Source organism: Salvelinus fontinalis, chromosome 12, assembly GCF_029448725.1.
Source record: "Salvelinus fontinalis isolate EN_2023a chromosome 12, ASM2944872v1, whole genome shotgun sequence".
NCBI lineage: Eukaryota > Metazoa > Chordata > Actinopteri > Salmoniformes > Salmonidae > Salvelinus > Salvelinus fontinalis.
In genome coordinates, this window is record NC_074676.1 from 244,716 (window position 1) to 256,891 (window position 12,176).

The window sequence follows — 12,176 nt, forward strand, 5'->3', positions numbered from 1 at the left end:
CTCAAAACATTTATAAAGTATAAATAGTGCTCACTTTGGACTAGGGACTGCAAAAAGACTTAGTGGATGTTTTTTAAACTTGGGAGTAATTATTAATAAATGGTGAACAAATAATTTATAAATGCCTTTATAAATGGTTTATTACGGACCCCTAAAATCAAGTGCTAGAGACATATGCAACTGCATGGCGAAGTCCAGAAGTCCATAGGTCTGTAGAGTCCACCATGTTAGTCTGTCTGAGGTCCATGCTGGGGCGCTGGCCTGGGCTCCCGTGCCCACAGGGTGGAGTAGACCGGCTGGCCTAACACAGAGGGCTGTTTCTGCTCCACTGCTCCTCCCCTACACTGACCTTGGTGTTTAAAACCTGGGCCATCCATGAAGCCAGCTCAGACTGGTAGTGAGACAACGCTTTAAGAAGAGATGAGGGGGAAGGGGTTTGAGGTAAGGGCACTGGCCAGTAGGGTGCCTCGTGTATGTGCGTGCATGCCGAAAGACGAGTGTGTACACATAGCACCTTTTCCACCAGGAAGCAGGATATCACTGTGTGGAGGTAGAGGCGGAGAAGTAAAGGAGTAGGAGGAACGGCAGGTGACTGATTAGAAAACAGCTCTGGGCCCTTGACTCATAACTAAGCTCAACTGAGCAAAGCTCCTTCACTCCACATCACACACTAAACAAGTGTATCATGTGGAGCCTTAGGGACTATTGGCAAAGACCTCTTAGAAGCAATAAAGTAGCCAAGTTTTTGCAAAATCCCTGCTTAGATGTGTGGAGGACAAAATGGAAGATATGTGATTTGAAGAGAATGTATATAATTTGTAACGGCATGTCGAAAAGAGAAATTGATGAGGACAAGAGCGGTGGACAGCAGAGATCCGTGTCAGGGCAATTCCAGTATGTGCTTTCCCTCTGGGAGACAGACAGGTTGCAAGTGGAGGGAGACATTTCCACTAGTTACTGCTCATAGATAAGGTAAGGTGTGCACACAATTCCAACCTCACAAACAGACAAGAAGCACACACCTATACTACGCAATGTTGTTTTTCCCAAACAAGTCACAGAGAACTGGGACAGGAGACCGCTCACTAATGATTAACTTAATGCAAAATATAAACTAACATTTACCACAGAAAGCAACCCGATTATTACCAGGAAATACCTGCATATGTAAACTGAGAAAACACACCAGCCCTGGAGAATTTCTAACAAACAGCAAACACACCAGCCCTGGCAAATTTTGAACAAACAGCCAGAGGCGGCTCGCCCATTCGGGAGTTAGGGGCAGCGCCACACTTGTGATTGGTCCAAAAAATACCTTACATGGATTCTGTTTTAAATGCTCATAAAAATGCGGTAAATGTGTAGTTTGTCTGTTTCAAAAATATATTGTTAAAAGCAAGATGTTCAGTTACTTGCCCCACAGTGACTGCCAACATTGTGCGAACATGCTTGGATTGTGTTGCCAGCTATTTTCTATGAGGGGGGACAGCCCCAATGAAATAGGAGGATTTCATAGCATAGATTATAACAGCACAAAGTAAATAGACCGTCTTGGGGTGCTCAAATGTGCGTCCATTCAGTCGGATCTTCTGGGTCTGCTCTAGTCTCCTCCTCCCAAAAAGTATCTTGCGCCAGACAGCTTACTTCCGCAGGTGAGACTACAGTAGAACTTCTCTATCAGGTACAGATGGCTCTAAAGCAAAAAGCTAATTGTAATTGACTTGCAAATAAATTATCATAACAGTCACAGGAGCCTACATCCAACAAGAGTTGAAGGACAGAGGGATACACTAGCTAGAACCTTCTCATCGCGGATCTGGTAGGACAAAAAAGCGCGGGCAATTTGATTGTTTGCCCCTAATGTTGTTTATCAGGTTCTATTGTAGGTGACAGGGCGACATGTTGTGTGGACTAAAACAGCATAAAACCGGGTGTATCACAAAGCATGATCAAATTATTTAGCCAGGTATAGTAATTTTGAGAAACATTGATAAATAGATTGGTACATTTTTTAGCTAAAACTAACCAGTTATCTACCTTTTGATATAGCTAGCTGGTAGCTTGCTAGCTAGTTATCTCCCATGCCAATTTCAAGTCTTTCTAAACTCATATCTGACTTACTCGGAAATATGAAGTTATTTCAGGACGAACGTTTAGTAGCCAGCACATCATACTTTGTCACATTATGTTAGCCAGCTATCCTCAGTTAGATAATGTGTTTTCACTTATTGCATTTGTATGCTTGTTGCATTATTCCTGGTGCACTTGAGTATAATCTGATCTGCTCAAAACAGTGGCAGCATGTGCAGCATTGGTCATTCGGTTTTTGACATGCAAAAGTGAAAAAGGTGTATTTATGCTGTTGTTCAAATGCACAGATCGCTTTATATATCTTCTCGGAGAAACTACCGGTAGTTTCTGTCATCCTGCTTTGTTGACATCTCCAACCACCTCACGCCCCAGGTATTCACCAATCAACGGCCACTACTGCAAACAGCAAACACACCAGCCTTGGAGAATTTCTAACCAACAGAAAACCTACCCGCCTTGAAGAATGTCTGAAATAAACAGCTTTTTAAACATATCTGTTTTCATTCATTGAGAATCAAAGTCCAGTTTGATAATGTCATCATCGATTGACCAAAAGGACAATCTTACGTAACCACGACTCGGTCGCAGAATATTGACCCACTGCTCTTCTCTGTATATTGCACAGTTAGTGTTGGTCAATGCAAGTTTATAAGCCTACAGCCTGGTAAAGTAAGTAAGGTTTTCCATGACTTTCTATGGGCAAGGACTTAATACATCATGTGAAATAGTGAACTGTGCCATTATGACATAGTGTTTATATGACATGGGGTTTCTATAATTTTGTTCTCTATTTCTATAATATTTATTCTACCCCACAGACAGGTGCTGAAGGCAATCAGTTAGCAGCTGGATGCCAGGTGGCCAGCGTGCCAGTCAGTCTCTGGTGCCTGGTGGTATCTAGCTGCTGTTGCTCAGCCTTTCCTCAAGCACGGAGCCTGTCTGGGCACGGACAAGTCATGACACACTGTACTGGTCTGAGCTCACACTGGGATGGAGTCACTGAGTTGAGGGGGTGGAGGTGGAGGTGCCTGAGAGAGTATGCAGCTGCAGGGTCTCTCACCCAACTCTTACCACATGTTCATAGGGGCTAGGCTGGTGAGTGTGTGTGGTTTTGTGAAACAGATGCAGGTTGAGGAAAACAAACACAAAATCTCAAGCTGAACCTCACACAACTGTTGACTTATCTGGTACCTTTCTCAGTTCCTCTTGCTTTCACTTATACGTGCACACTCACACATACACCAGGCATACACACCTATCCTACTATATCAAAACCCAATATTGTGGGATTATTATGGATTTGAACAGGACAGGGCAGGAACGATCCTGTATTTTCATGATTTTGTTCATTTCACCAGTGAAGTGATGTTGAGCCTCTCCCTCCCACCAGGCGAGCTGTGACCTAAACCACCGGGGCATATTCAGTAGTTAAATGGAAAACATTTTGCAACAAAAACTAGAGATTTGCAACAAAAACTAGAAATTCTTATTGGACAGTTTCGGTTAGTCCCTTAATGTTTTGGTCCGTTTTCTTCTGTTTGGTGTCTGGTGAATAAAACCCTGGGTTGGTTCTACCACAACATCCTAGTGACAGCAGGCAGGCAGGGCACCAGCATGCTCAGGCATGTGGGACCATTGAGATCCTATTCAATTAAATACAGTTTATACAGGTTCAATATACATTAACTGTATAAATAGCCTATAAATATACAGACCATAAATGTCAAAATGTTGGTTTTCTTGGAAAGCTGTGAGTGCTATTGTAACCAGGTAAAAAAATCGCGACCTACGAAGAGCCCTAGCTTAATGGCTATTTGGCGTGGGAGAGTGAGAAATTGTGGAGAGCCGGTGTCCAAGTAGGGTACTTGGAGGGTACTTAGTTGAAGTCGGAAGTTTATATACACATATGTTGGAGTCATTAAAACTCGTTTTTCAACCACTCCACAAATTTCTTGTTAACAATCTATAGTTTTGGCAAGTTGGTTAGGACATCTACTTTGTGCATGACACAAGTAATTTTTCCAACAATTGTTTACAGACAGATTGTTTCACTTATAATTCACTGTATCACAATTCCAGTGAGTCAGAAGTGTACATAAACTAAGTTGACTGTGCCTTTAAACAGCTTGAAAAATTCCAGAAAATTATGTTATGGTTTCAGAAGCTTCTGATAAGTTAATTGACATCATTTGAGTCAATTGGAGGTGTACCTGTGGATGTCTGGTTCATCCTTGGGAGCAAATTCCAAATGCCTGAAGGTACCTCGTTCATCTGTACAAACAATAGTACGCAAGTATAAACACCATGGTACCACGCAGCCGTCATACTGCTCAGGAAGGAGACGCGTTCTGTCTCCTAGAGATGAACGTACTCTGGTACAAAAAGTGGAAATCGATCCCAGAACAACAGCTAAGGACCTTGTGAAGATGCTGCAGGAAACAGGTACAAAAGTATCTATATCCACAGTAAAACGAGTCCTATATCGACATAACCTGAAAGGCCGCTCAGCAAGGAAGAAGCCACTGCTCCAAAACCGCTGTAAAAAAGCCAGACTACGGTTTGCAACTGCACATGGGGACAAAGATCGTACTTTTTGGAGAAATGTCCTCTGTTCTGATGAAACAAAAATATAACTGTTTGGCCATAATGACCATCATTATGTTTGGAGGAAAAAGGGGGAGGCTTGCAAGCCGAAGAACATCACCCCTACCGTGAAGCACAGGGGTGGCAGCATCATGTTGTGGGGGTGCTTTGCTGCAGGAGGGACAGGTGCACTTCACAAAATAGATGGCATCACGAGGGAAGAAAATTATGTTTATATATTGAAGCAACATCTCAAGCATTAGTCAGGAAGTTAAAGTTTGGTCGCAAATGGGTCTTCCAAATGGACAATGACCCCAAGCATACTTCCAAAGTTGTGGCAAAATGGCTTAAGGACAACAAAGTCAAGGTATTGGAGTGGCCATCACAAAGCCCTGACCTCAATCCTATAGAAGATTTGTGGGCAGAACTGAAAAAGCGTGTCCGAGCAAAGAGGCCTACAAACCTGACTCAGTTACACCAGCTCTGTCAGGGGGAATGGGCCAAAATTCACCCAACTTATTGTGGGAAGCTTGTGGAAGGCTTTTTACTATGATTCAATGTTTGGAATTGTGACAAACGGAATTTAAATGTATTTGGCTAAGGTGTATGTAAACTTCCGACCTCAACTGTATGTGTGTGTGGAACACATTTTACATGTGCCTCCTCAAAAATATAATTAGAATCTATAACAAAGACTACGATATTTTGGGGTTTGAATTGGAGTATGTATTAAGTGTAAAAATGTAGAGGTGAGGTAGCAACTTTTGACAGACTGGTTTCGTCCGGACAAACGAAAAAATGGTTGTGGAGAGAAAAAAGTCCCAAAATGTGCATAATCATTGGGATTGGAGGATAGCTGTGAGGGTGATGGAATAAGGATCAAATCCACTATTATCCTCAAGCACGTTATTGATAGAATGTTCATATTTGAAGAGGAAAGGCCAGTCTCTTTGGCACATGACATGGAGTACATGGAGTGGATTAGCTAAAGAGACTGGTACCCAGGCTAACAAACATACAGTTCAGATAAATTCTTCAAATTCATTATTTTACACAATATCTTATGACAGCACTGGCAAACAATGGTTGACCAACTCCCTGAACAAAATGGCTGACCTTAATACAATCATAAGAAGGTTAATGCCATTCTAGCATTCTAATTCCAAATTCTATGTGTGGCAACACAGTGCGTGCATCTCAAACAGCAGCAGTAGCCCCTTACTGTAGATCTTACTCAACTGTTGAATGGACACTTTTTAAAAGTATATAGTGATGTGTTCGATGCTGGATATATAAGGACATATATCTTTGTTGCATTTCATAATCAGAAATTATTATTTATTTTTTTGTTCTTAAGGCCACCCTTTAAAACCTGTTCATTTAAACAGTACTGCTAATTACAATGACTGTCAATCAAAAGCCTCTTCCATTGGAATTATATTACATACGTACAATCAATCAGGCTTCAGATTCAATTTAAAAGCAATCAGCGTCGGGTGGGTTTTCACAGATCAATGGTAATCTAATAATAATTTTGACTTTAAATGTGGTCGTTTGTTATTTTTAGAGACCAATTGTCCCCCTTGCCTCTCTCTGTCTCTCTTTCTCTCTCTCTCTCTTTCTCTCGACTCAACTTATGATAATGGCCACAAAGCCTGTTGGTGACATTCCAAGTCTGAACCATCTCTCACTCTCTTCCTTTACCATTACACAGCAAAACGTGTAGTGTTTCTTTTTGTTGCCAATAACATTGTCAAGCCAAAATCTCCTGTCTAATCCAATCAATAGCTTCAAGAGGCTCGTTGAACTTTGTGTGTATACAGTAAGTCTTTTGAGGGGACAAGTTATTAGTCTTTCATTAGTATTCTAGATGATTTGTGTTTCTGGTAACTAACAAACGGCCCCCATGAGACCCACAATAAGCCTGCAGTGAGAGAGGCAATGAGCAGCTACTGAAAAGAGACTGGCTCTAGCCTATAGCACATGAACAAGGCGACAGAGACACCATTGTATCATTTATCATATCTGGCTCCCTACACTACTTGGGCACATCCTAAATGGCCCCCTATGCCCTACATAGTCCACTACTTTTGACCAGAGCCCTATGGGCCCATAGCCAGGAGTTAAGAGGCTCGGTGGAATTGACAACCACCATTTACATCATCAAACATGCTCTTGCATCGGCTCACTTCTCCAACCCTCCTTTAAATTCCTATTCCAGGTCAACGACAGGAGTTTAGTTGACCAGATGATAAAGAATTATGTAAAAAGTGCACTAAAGCATTCCTCATACGTTTACAACTTTTTACTGTTTTATGGCCTAGATTATCTGGTTCTCTTACTACGCGATAAGAGAGAGGGTCTACTTGCCATATGCCACTGAATACGACCCATACATTCATTAGACAACAACTGGGATGAGATCCTTCTTCAGGCTTTAAAACAAAAACAGGGCAAAACATTGGGACGGTTGGTCAGTTATTGTACGCTCATACTCATTAGTTCTTTACTGCCTTTCCCGAGTAAAAGAAAAAAGTGGTGCTTCAAAGTTTAAATTACTCGTTGTTTAGACTCGAAAGCACAATATGTTTGAATGACTGTTAAAGTCATACGTACAAAGAGAAACCCTGTTAGCGTTTACCTGTCGCGTAACGTTAAAAGCTCTTTTGGCTGCAGCAAATCAACACAACATTTGATAATCGACAAGATGGATTCAACTGTATGACATTGTCTGAAGCAGCTATACCCACAAAACCAAAATATTTGAAATAGCAGATTTGAGTGATGAATGTTTGAGAGTGTTCAGAGTCGGTGAAAGAGAGACTGAGAACAAGAACAGGAGAGACTGTACACCACTAAACCCAAAACAATAATAATGGGGTTTCTGACACGCAACAGCTGCCAAGAAAGATGATGTAGGCTATAAAAACGTAGCCTGCTTCTGACTGTGGAATTATTAAAAGGTGTTACAGATTATTACACTTTATAAGTGTAGAGAACCCTGCACCTCAAGGCATCTGACGTCGCTCTCTTGTCTGTCAAGTAGTGTAATTAGTCAAGGAAAAATAATCTCTGATAAGATTGTGCACCGCAGTGCTAGCTGCGTTACTACAGATCCTGGTTCGATTCCGAGCTATGTCGCAGCCGGTTGAGACCGGGAGACCCATGAGGCAACGCACAATTGGCCAGAGTCGTCCAGGGGCCGGGAAGTCCTTGTCTCATCGCGCTCTAGCAACTCCTGTGGCGGGCCGGACGCATGCACGCTGACACGGTCGCCAGGTGTACTGTGTTTCCTCCGACACATTGGTGCGGCTGGCTTCCGGGTTAAGCGTGCATTGTGTCAAGAAGCAGTGCGGCTCGGCGGGGTTGTGTTTCAGCGTAGAATAGAATAGATATAGAACTTTAGAAGTAGCTTGATGTGCACTGTCATTGGTTGGCTTAATGCTATATCTAGACTAAAACAGTTTTCTCTTTCCCACAGATGGAATCAGATGTAGGTGGGCATGTAGATGGGAAAGCAGAGAGATAACATTGACCATCAGTAGTCCAGAGTTCTGATTCTCTATTTTAAGACACTTGGGGGTATCACAGAAAAATAGATACAATCCTTGTGATGGAGAGGAAATTGTCCCTCGTGCAAAACTATTTTCAAGAGGGAGTGAGAGAAAGAGAGAGAGAGAGATTCTCATTAGATGCCTCTGCTCTGACGGGCATAGGGATGGGATCATCTTCCTCCCAGCAGCTGCTGAGTCCCTGTTATTCTACCACAGATTCATCGTGGCTCGCTAAGAGTCAGAAACGCATTCCATGATTCCATTTGTCCCCTCTGCATTCTTCTCTGCAGCCCCCTCCCCTGCTCTCCTCCCTCGGTATCTGTACTGTAGCTACATAACCGTTAAAACCTATTAACTAACATCCTTATTCTGTGGGAGTGCACCTGAGTTATATACTGACGTAACATTACATGGTGACCAGACCTATAAGTTATATGGCTGCAGGTTAGGTAATGATTCAGTCAGGCCTACCTGGAATCAAATACTACTTGAAATCTTTCAAATATACTGTACATTGAGTGTTTGCTTAAGCAATTATTGTAAATTGTATTTGAACCCAGGTATTGATAAAGTCAAGGGAGGATTTTTAGTGCTGCCACAGATATTGACAGGACTATTGACAGGACCTCTGGAGAGGTCGTCAGCAGTTAAACTCATGTCACTATTGATCAGATGATTTAACCGATTGATCCCATCAATGATGATGGATGGATGGAGAAGACAGAGAAGAGGAGTGGCGTGAGGCAAGACAGTTGACTCCCTCCCATAATGATTTATCACTGAATCCTTTTGCCTCGCTAGATCTCCTTAATCCATGTTAAATTCAAGTCAACTACATACCATATTTACTGCAGTAGCTAATTCTCAAACTCTAAAATCCCGAAAATAACCTAATAACCGTAATACCCTTGAAGAGTACTCTCACTACATCTACAGTGCAGTCTATTCTATAACACATAACTTTTATAGTGCATTGTTGTTCAGTTCTTACCCCGTTGTAGCAGCGCTTCTCCTCGGAGCCGGTGAAGTGGTACGGCTGCTTGGTGTGGCACTTCTGGATGAAGTCCTTGAAGAAGTTGTTGACATCTGCCAGTGAGATGACGCAGACGGCCGAGCTTGTACTGGGTTCCGGAGAGTCTGGCTTGGACCGGGCAAAGGCGGCGAACAGCACGTCCTCCCCTTCCTTCAGCCCCATCTCCTGCCTCAGCTCGCGGCCCGCCTTGGCCACATGGGCTGCCTGGAGGACATTAAACACCTCGATGCTGGCTGAGCGCCGCCGCCTCCTCCTCTCCGTCAGGATGCACTCGAATGGCATCTCCACATAGCGCCGCAGCTCCGGGTCGGTGCCGCACATGCGGACGATGCGGGTGTGGTAAACCTGCGAGCTGTGGCTCTCGCGCTGCACGGTGAGGAAGTAGGCGTGGTAGCCGCTCTGGAAGGAATAGACATACTGGAGGTGGTGGTCGCCGCGGAGGGCCGGGGCCAAATTCATGTAGGACTGGTCGGAGAAGAAGCGGAAACCATCTTGGGTTTCTTTCATCTGACGCACTGAGATGGTGTGGTGTTGTGGCTGCTGGGCCTGGGGGCCGGAGATCATCCGGGATGGGCTTCCAGGGATCTCCGAGTTTCCTACGAAGAATCGCACCACGCCTCCGCTCTCCACGTTGAGCACACGGGACCCCAGGGGGCTAGTCACGCAGTCGGGGCAGCCGTGCCGTCCTCCATTATCTGTCTTGGGTGAATACATGCACTGTACCTCCCCGTCCACCTTCTTTCTCTCCTCTAGCAGGTGGCGACGGCAGACACCGGCGTCCGCTGAGCCGCAGCTGAACAGCTCATCATCATAATAACGCTCCACCAGCAGGGCCATGTTATAGTTGTCCACCACAGCGTTGGTCTTACCACAGGCTCCATCCTGACAACTAGGACCACACCGCCTTCTGACAGCGCCTTCAGACACGGGCCCAGTCCGGTACTCTGACAGCTTGGTCAGGTTCTCTGACAGCGCGTAGATTCGGTTCACGGCACCAATGTAGACGATCCCCTCGAAGGTTACCAGGTTCTGAATGGCGGAGTTGGCCTCAAAGCTGGGCAGGTCGTAGGTCACAGACAGGTTGAGCTTGGAGTTCTCAGCTGCCTCATTACACTGACCCATCACCACGGACCCAGAGAAACACAGAGCCCAGCGGATGATCACAATGTGAGCGATGTCCAACAAGCAGATATTCTTCATCCTGTTCCAAAAATAAGTTTAAAAAATGAGTTAAAAATGAGGAATTACTTATTCAGAACAGTCACTAACACAAAGAAAACACCATCCATTTTTTAAATGTCTTCCTCGATTGCCCTCACTTGATCAGACAGAGCTACAGTTGAAGTCGGAAGTTTACATACACTTAGGTTGGAGTCATTAAAACTCGTTTTTCAACCACTCCACAAATTTCTCGTTAACAAACTATAGTTTGGCAAGTCGGTTAGGACATCTACTTTGTGCATGGCACAAGTAGTTTTTCCAACAATTGTTTACATACAGATTACTTCACTTATAATTCACTGTATCACAATTCCAGTGGGTCAGAAGTTTACATACACTAAGTTGACTGTGCCTTTAAACAGCTTGGAAAATTCCAGAAAATGATGTCATGGCTTTAGAAGCTTCTGATAGGCTAATTGACATCATTTGAGTCAATTGGAGGTGTACCTGTGGATGTATTTCAAGGCCTATCTTCAAACGCAGTGCCTCTTTGCTTGACATCATGGGAAAATCAAAAGAAATCAGCCAAGACCTCAGAAAAAAAAATCTGGCTCATCCTTAGGAGCAATTTCCAAACGCCTGAAGGTACCACGTTCATCTGTACAAACAATAGTAAACACCATGGGACCACGCAGCCATCACACTGCTCAGGAAGGAGATTCGTTCTGTCTCCTAGAGATTAACGTACTCTGGTGCTAAAAGTGCAAATCAATTCCAGAACAACAGAAAAGGACCTTGTGAAGATGCTGGAGGAAACAGGTACAAAAGCATCTATTTCCACAGTAAAACGAGTCCTATATCAACATAACCTGAAAGAACGCTCAACAAGGAAGAAGCCACTGCTCCAAAACCGCCATAGAAAAGCCAGACTAAAGTTTGCAACTGCACATCGTGACAAATATCGTACTTTTTGGAGAAATGTCCTCTGGTCTGATGAAACGAAAATATAACTGTTTGGCCATGATGACCATCGTTATGTTTAAAGGAAAACGGGGGAGGCCTGCAAGTCAAAGAACACCATCCCACCCGTGAAGCACGGGGTGGCAGCATCATGTTGTGGGGGTGCTTTGCTGCAGGAGGGACTGATGCACTTCACCAAATAGATGGCATTACGAGGATGGAAAATGATGTGGATATATTGAAGCAACATCTCAAGACATCAGTCGGGAAGTTAAAGCTTGGTCGCAAATGGGGCTTCCAAATGGACAATGACCCCAAGCATACTTCCAAAGTTGTGGCAAAATGGCTTAAGGACAACAAATCGAGGTATTGGAGTGACCATCACAAAGCCCTGATCTCAATGCTATAGAAGATTTGTGGGCAGAACTGAAAAAGCGTGTGCGAACAAGGAGGCCTACAAACCTGACTCAGTTACACCAGCTCTGTCTGGAGGGAGGAATGGGCCAAAATTCACCCAACTTATTGTGGGAAGTTTGTGGAAGGCTACCCGAAAAGTTTGACCCAAGCTAAACAATTTAAAGACAATCATACCAAATTCTAATTGAGTGTATGTAAACTTCTGACCCACTGGGAATGTGATGAAAGAAATAAAAGCTGAAATAAATCATTCTCTGTACTATTATTCTGACATTTCACATTATTAAAATAAAGTGGTGATCCTAACTGACCTTAGACAGGGAATTTTTACTCGGATTAAATGTCAGGAATTGTGAAAAACTGAGTTTAAATGTGTT

General features: G+C 43.6%; 1 protein-coding gene across 2 annotated transcripts in view; it reads right to left on the reverse strand.

Moving 5' to 3' along the window:
• The window catches only part of LOC129866590 (hepatocyte growth factor receptor-like), an 82,716-nt gene that overhangs the window by 64,694 nt on the left and 5,846 nt on the right, over positions 1 to 12,176 (reverse strand). For both annotated transcript variants that reach the window (XM_055939338.1, XM_055939340.1), the window contains exon 2: positions 9,220 to 10,462. In XM_055939338.1, coding sequence (XP_055795313.1) covers positions 9,220 to 10,461 — 1,242 coding nt within the window. In that variant the 5' untranslated portion in view covers position 10,462. The remainder of the gene's footprint in view (positions 1 to 9,219; positions 10,463 to 12,176) is intronic.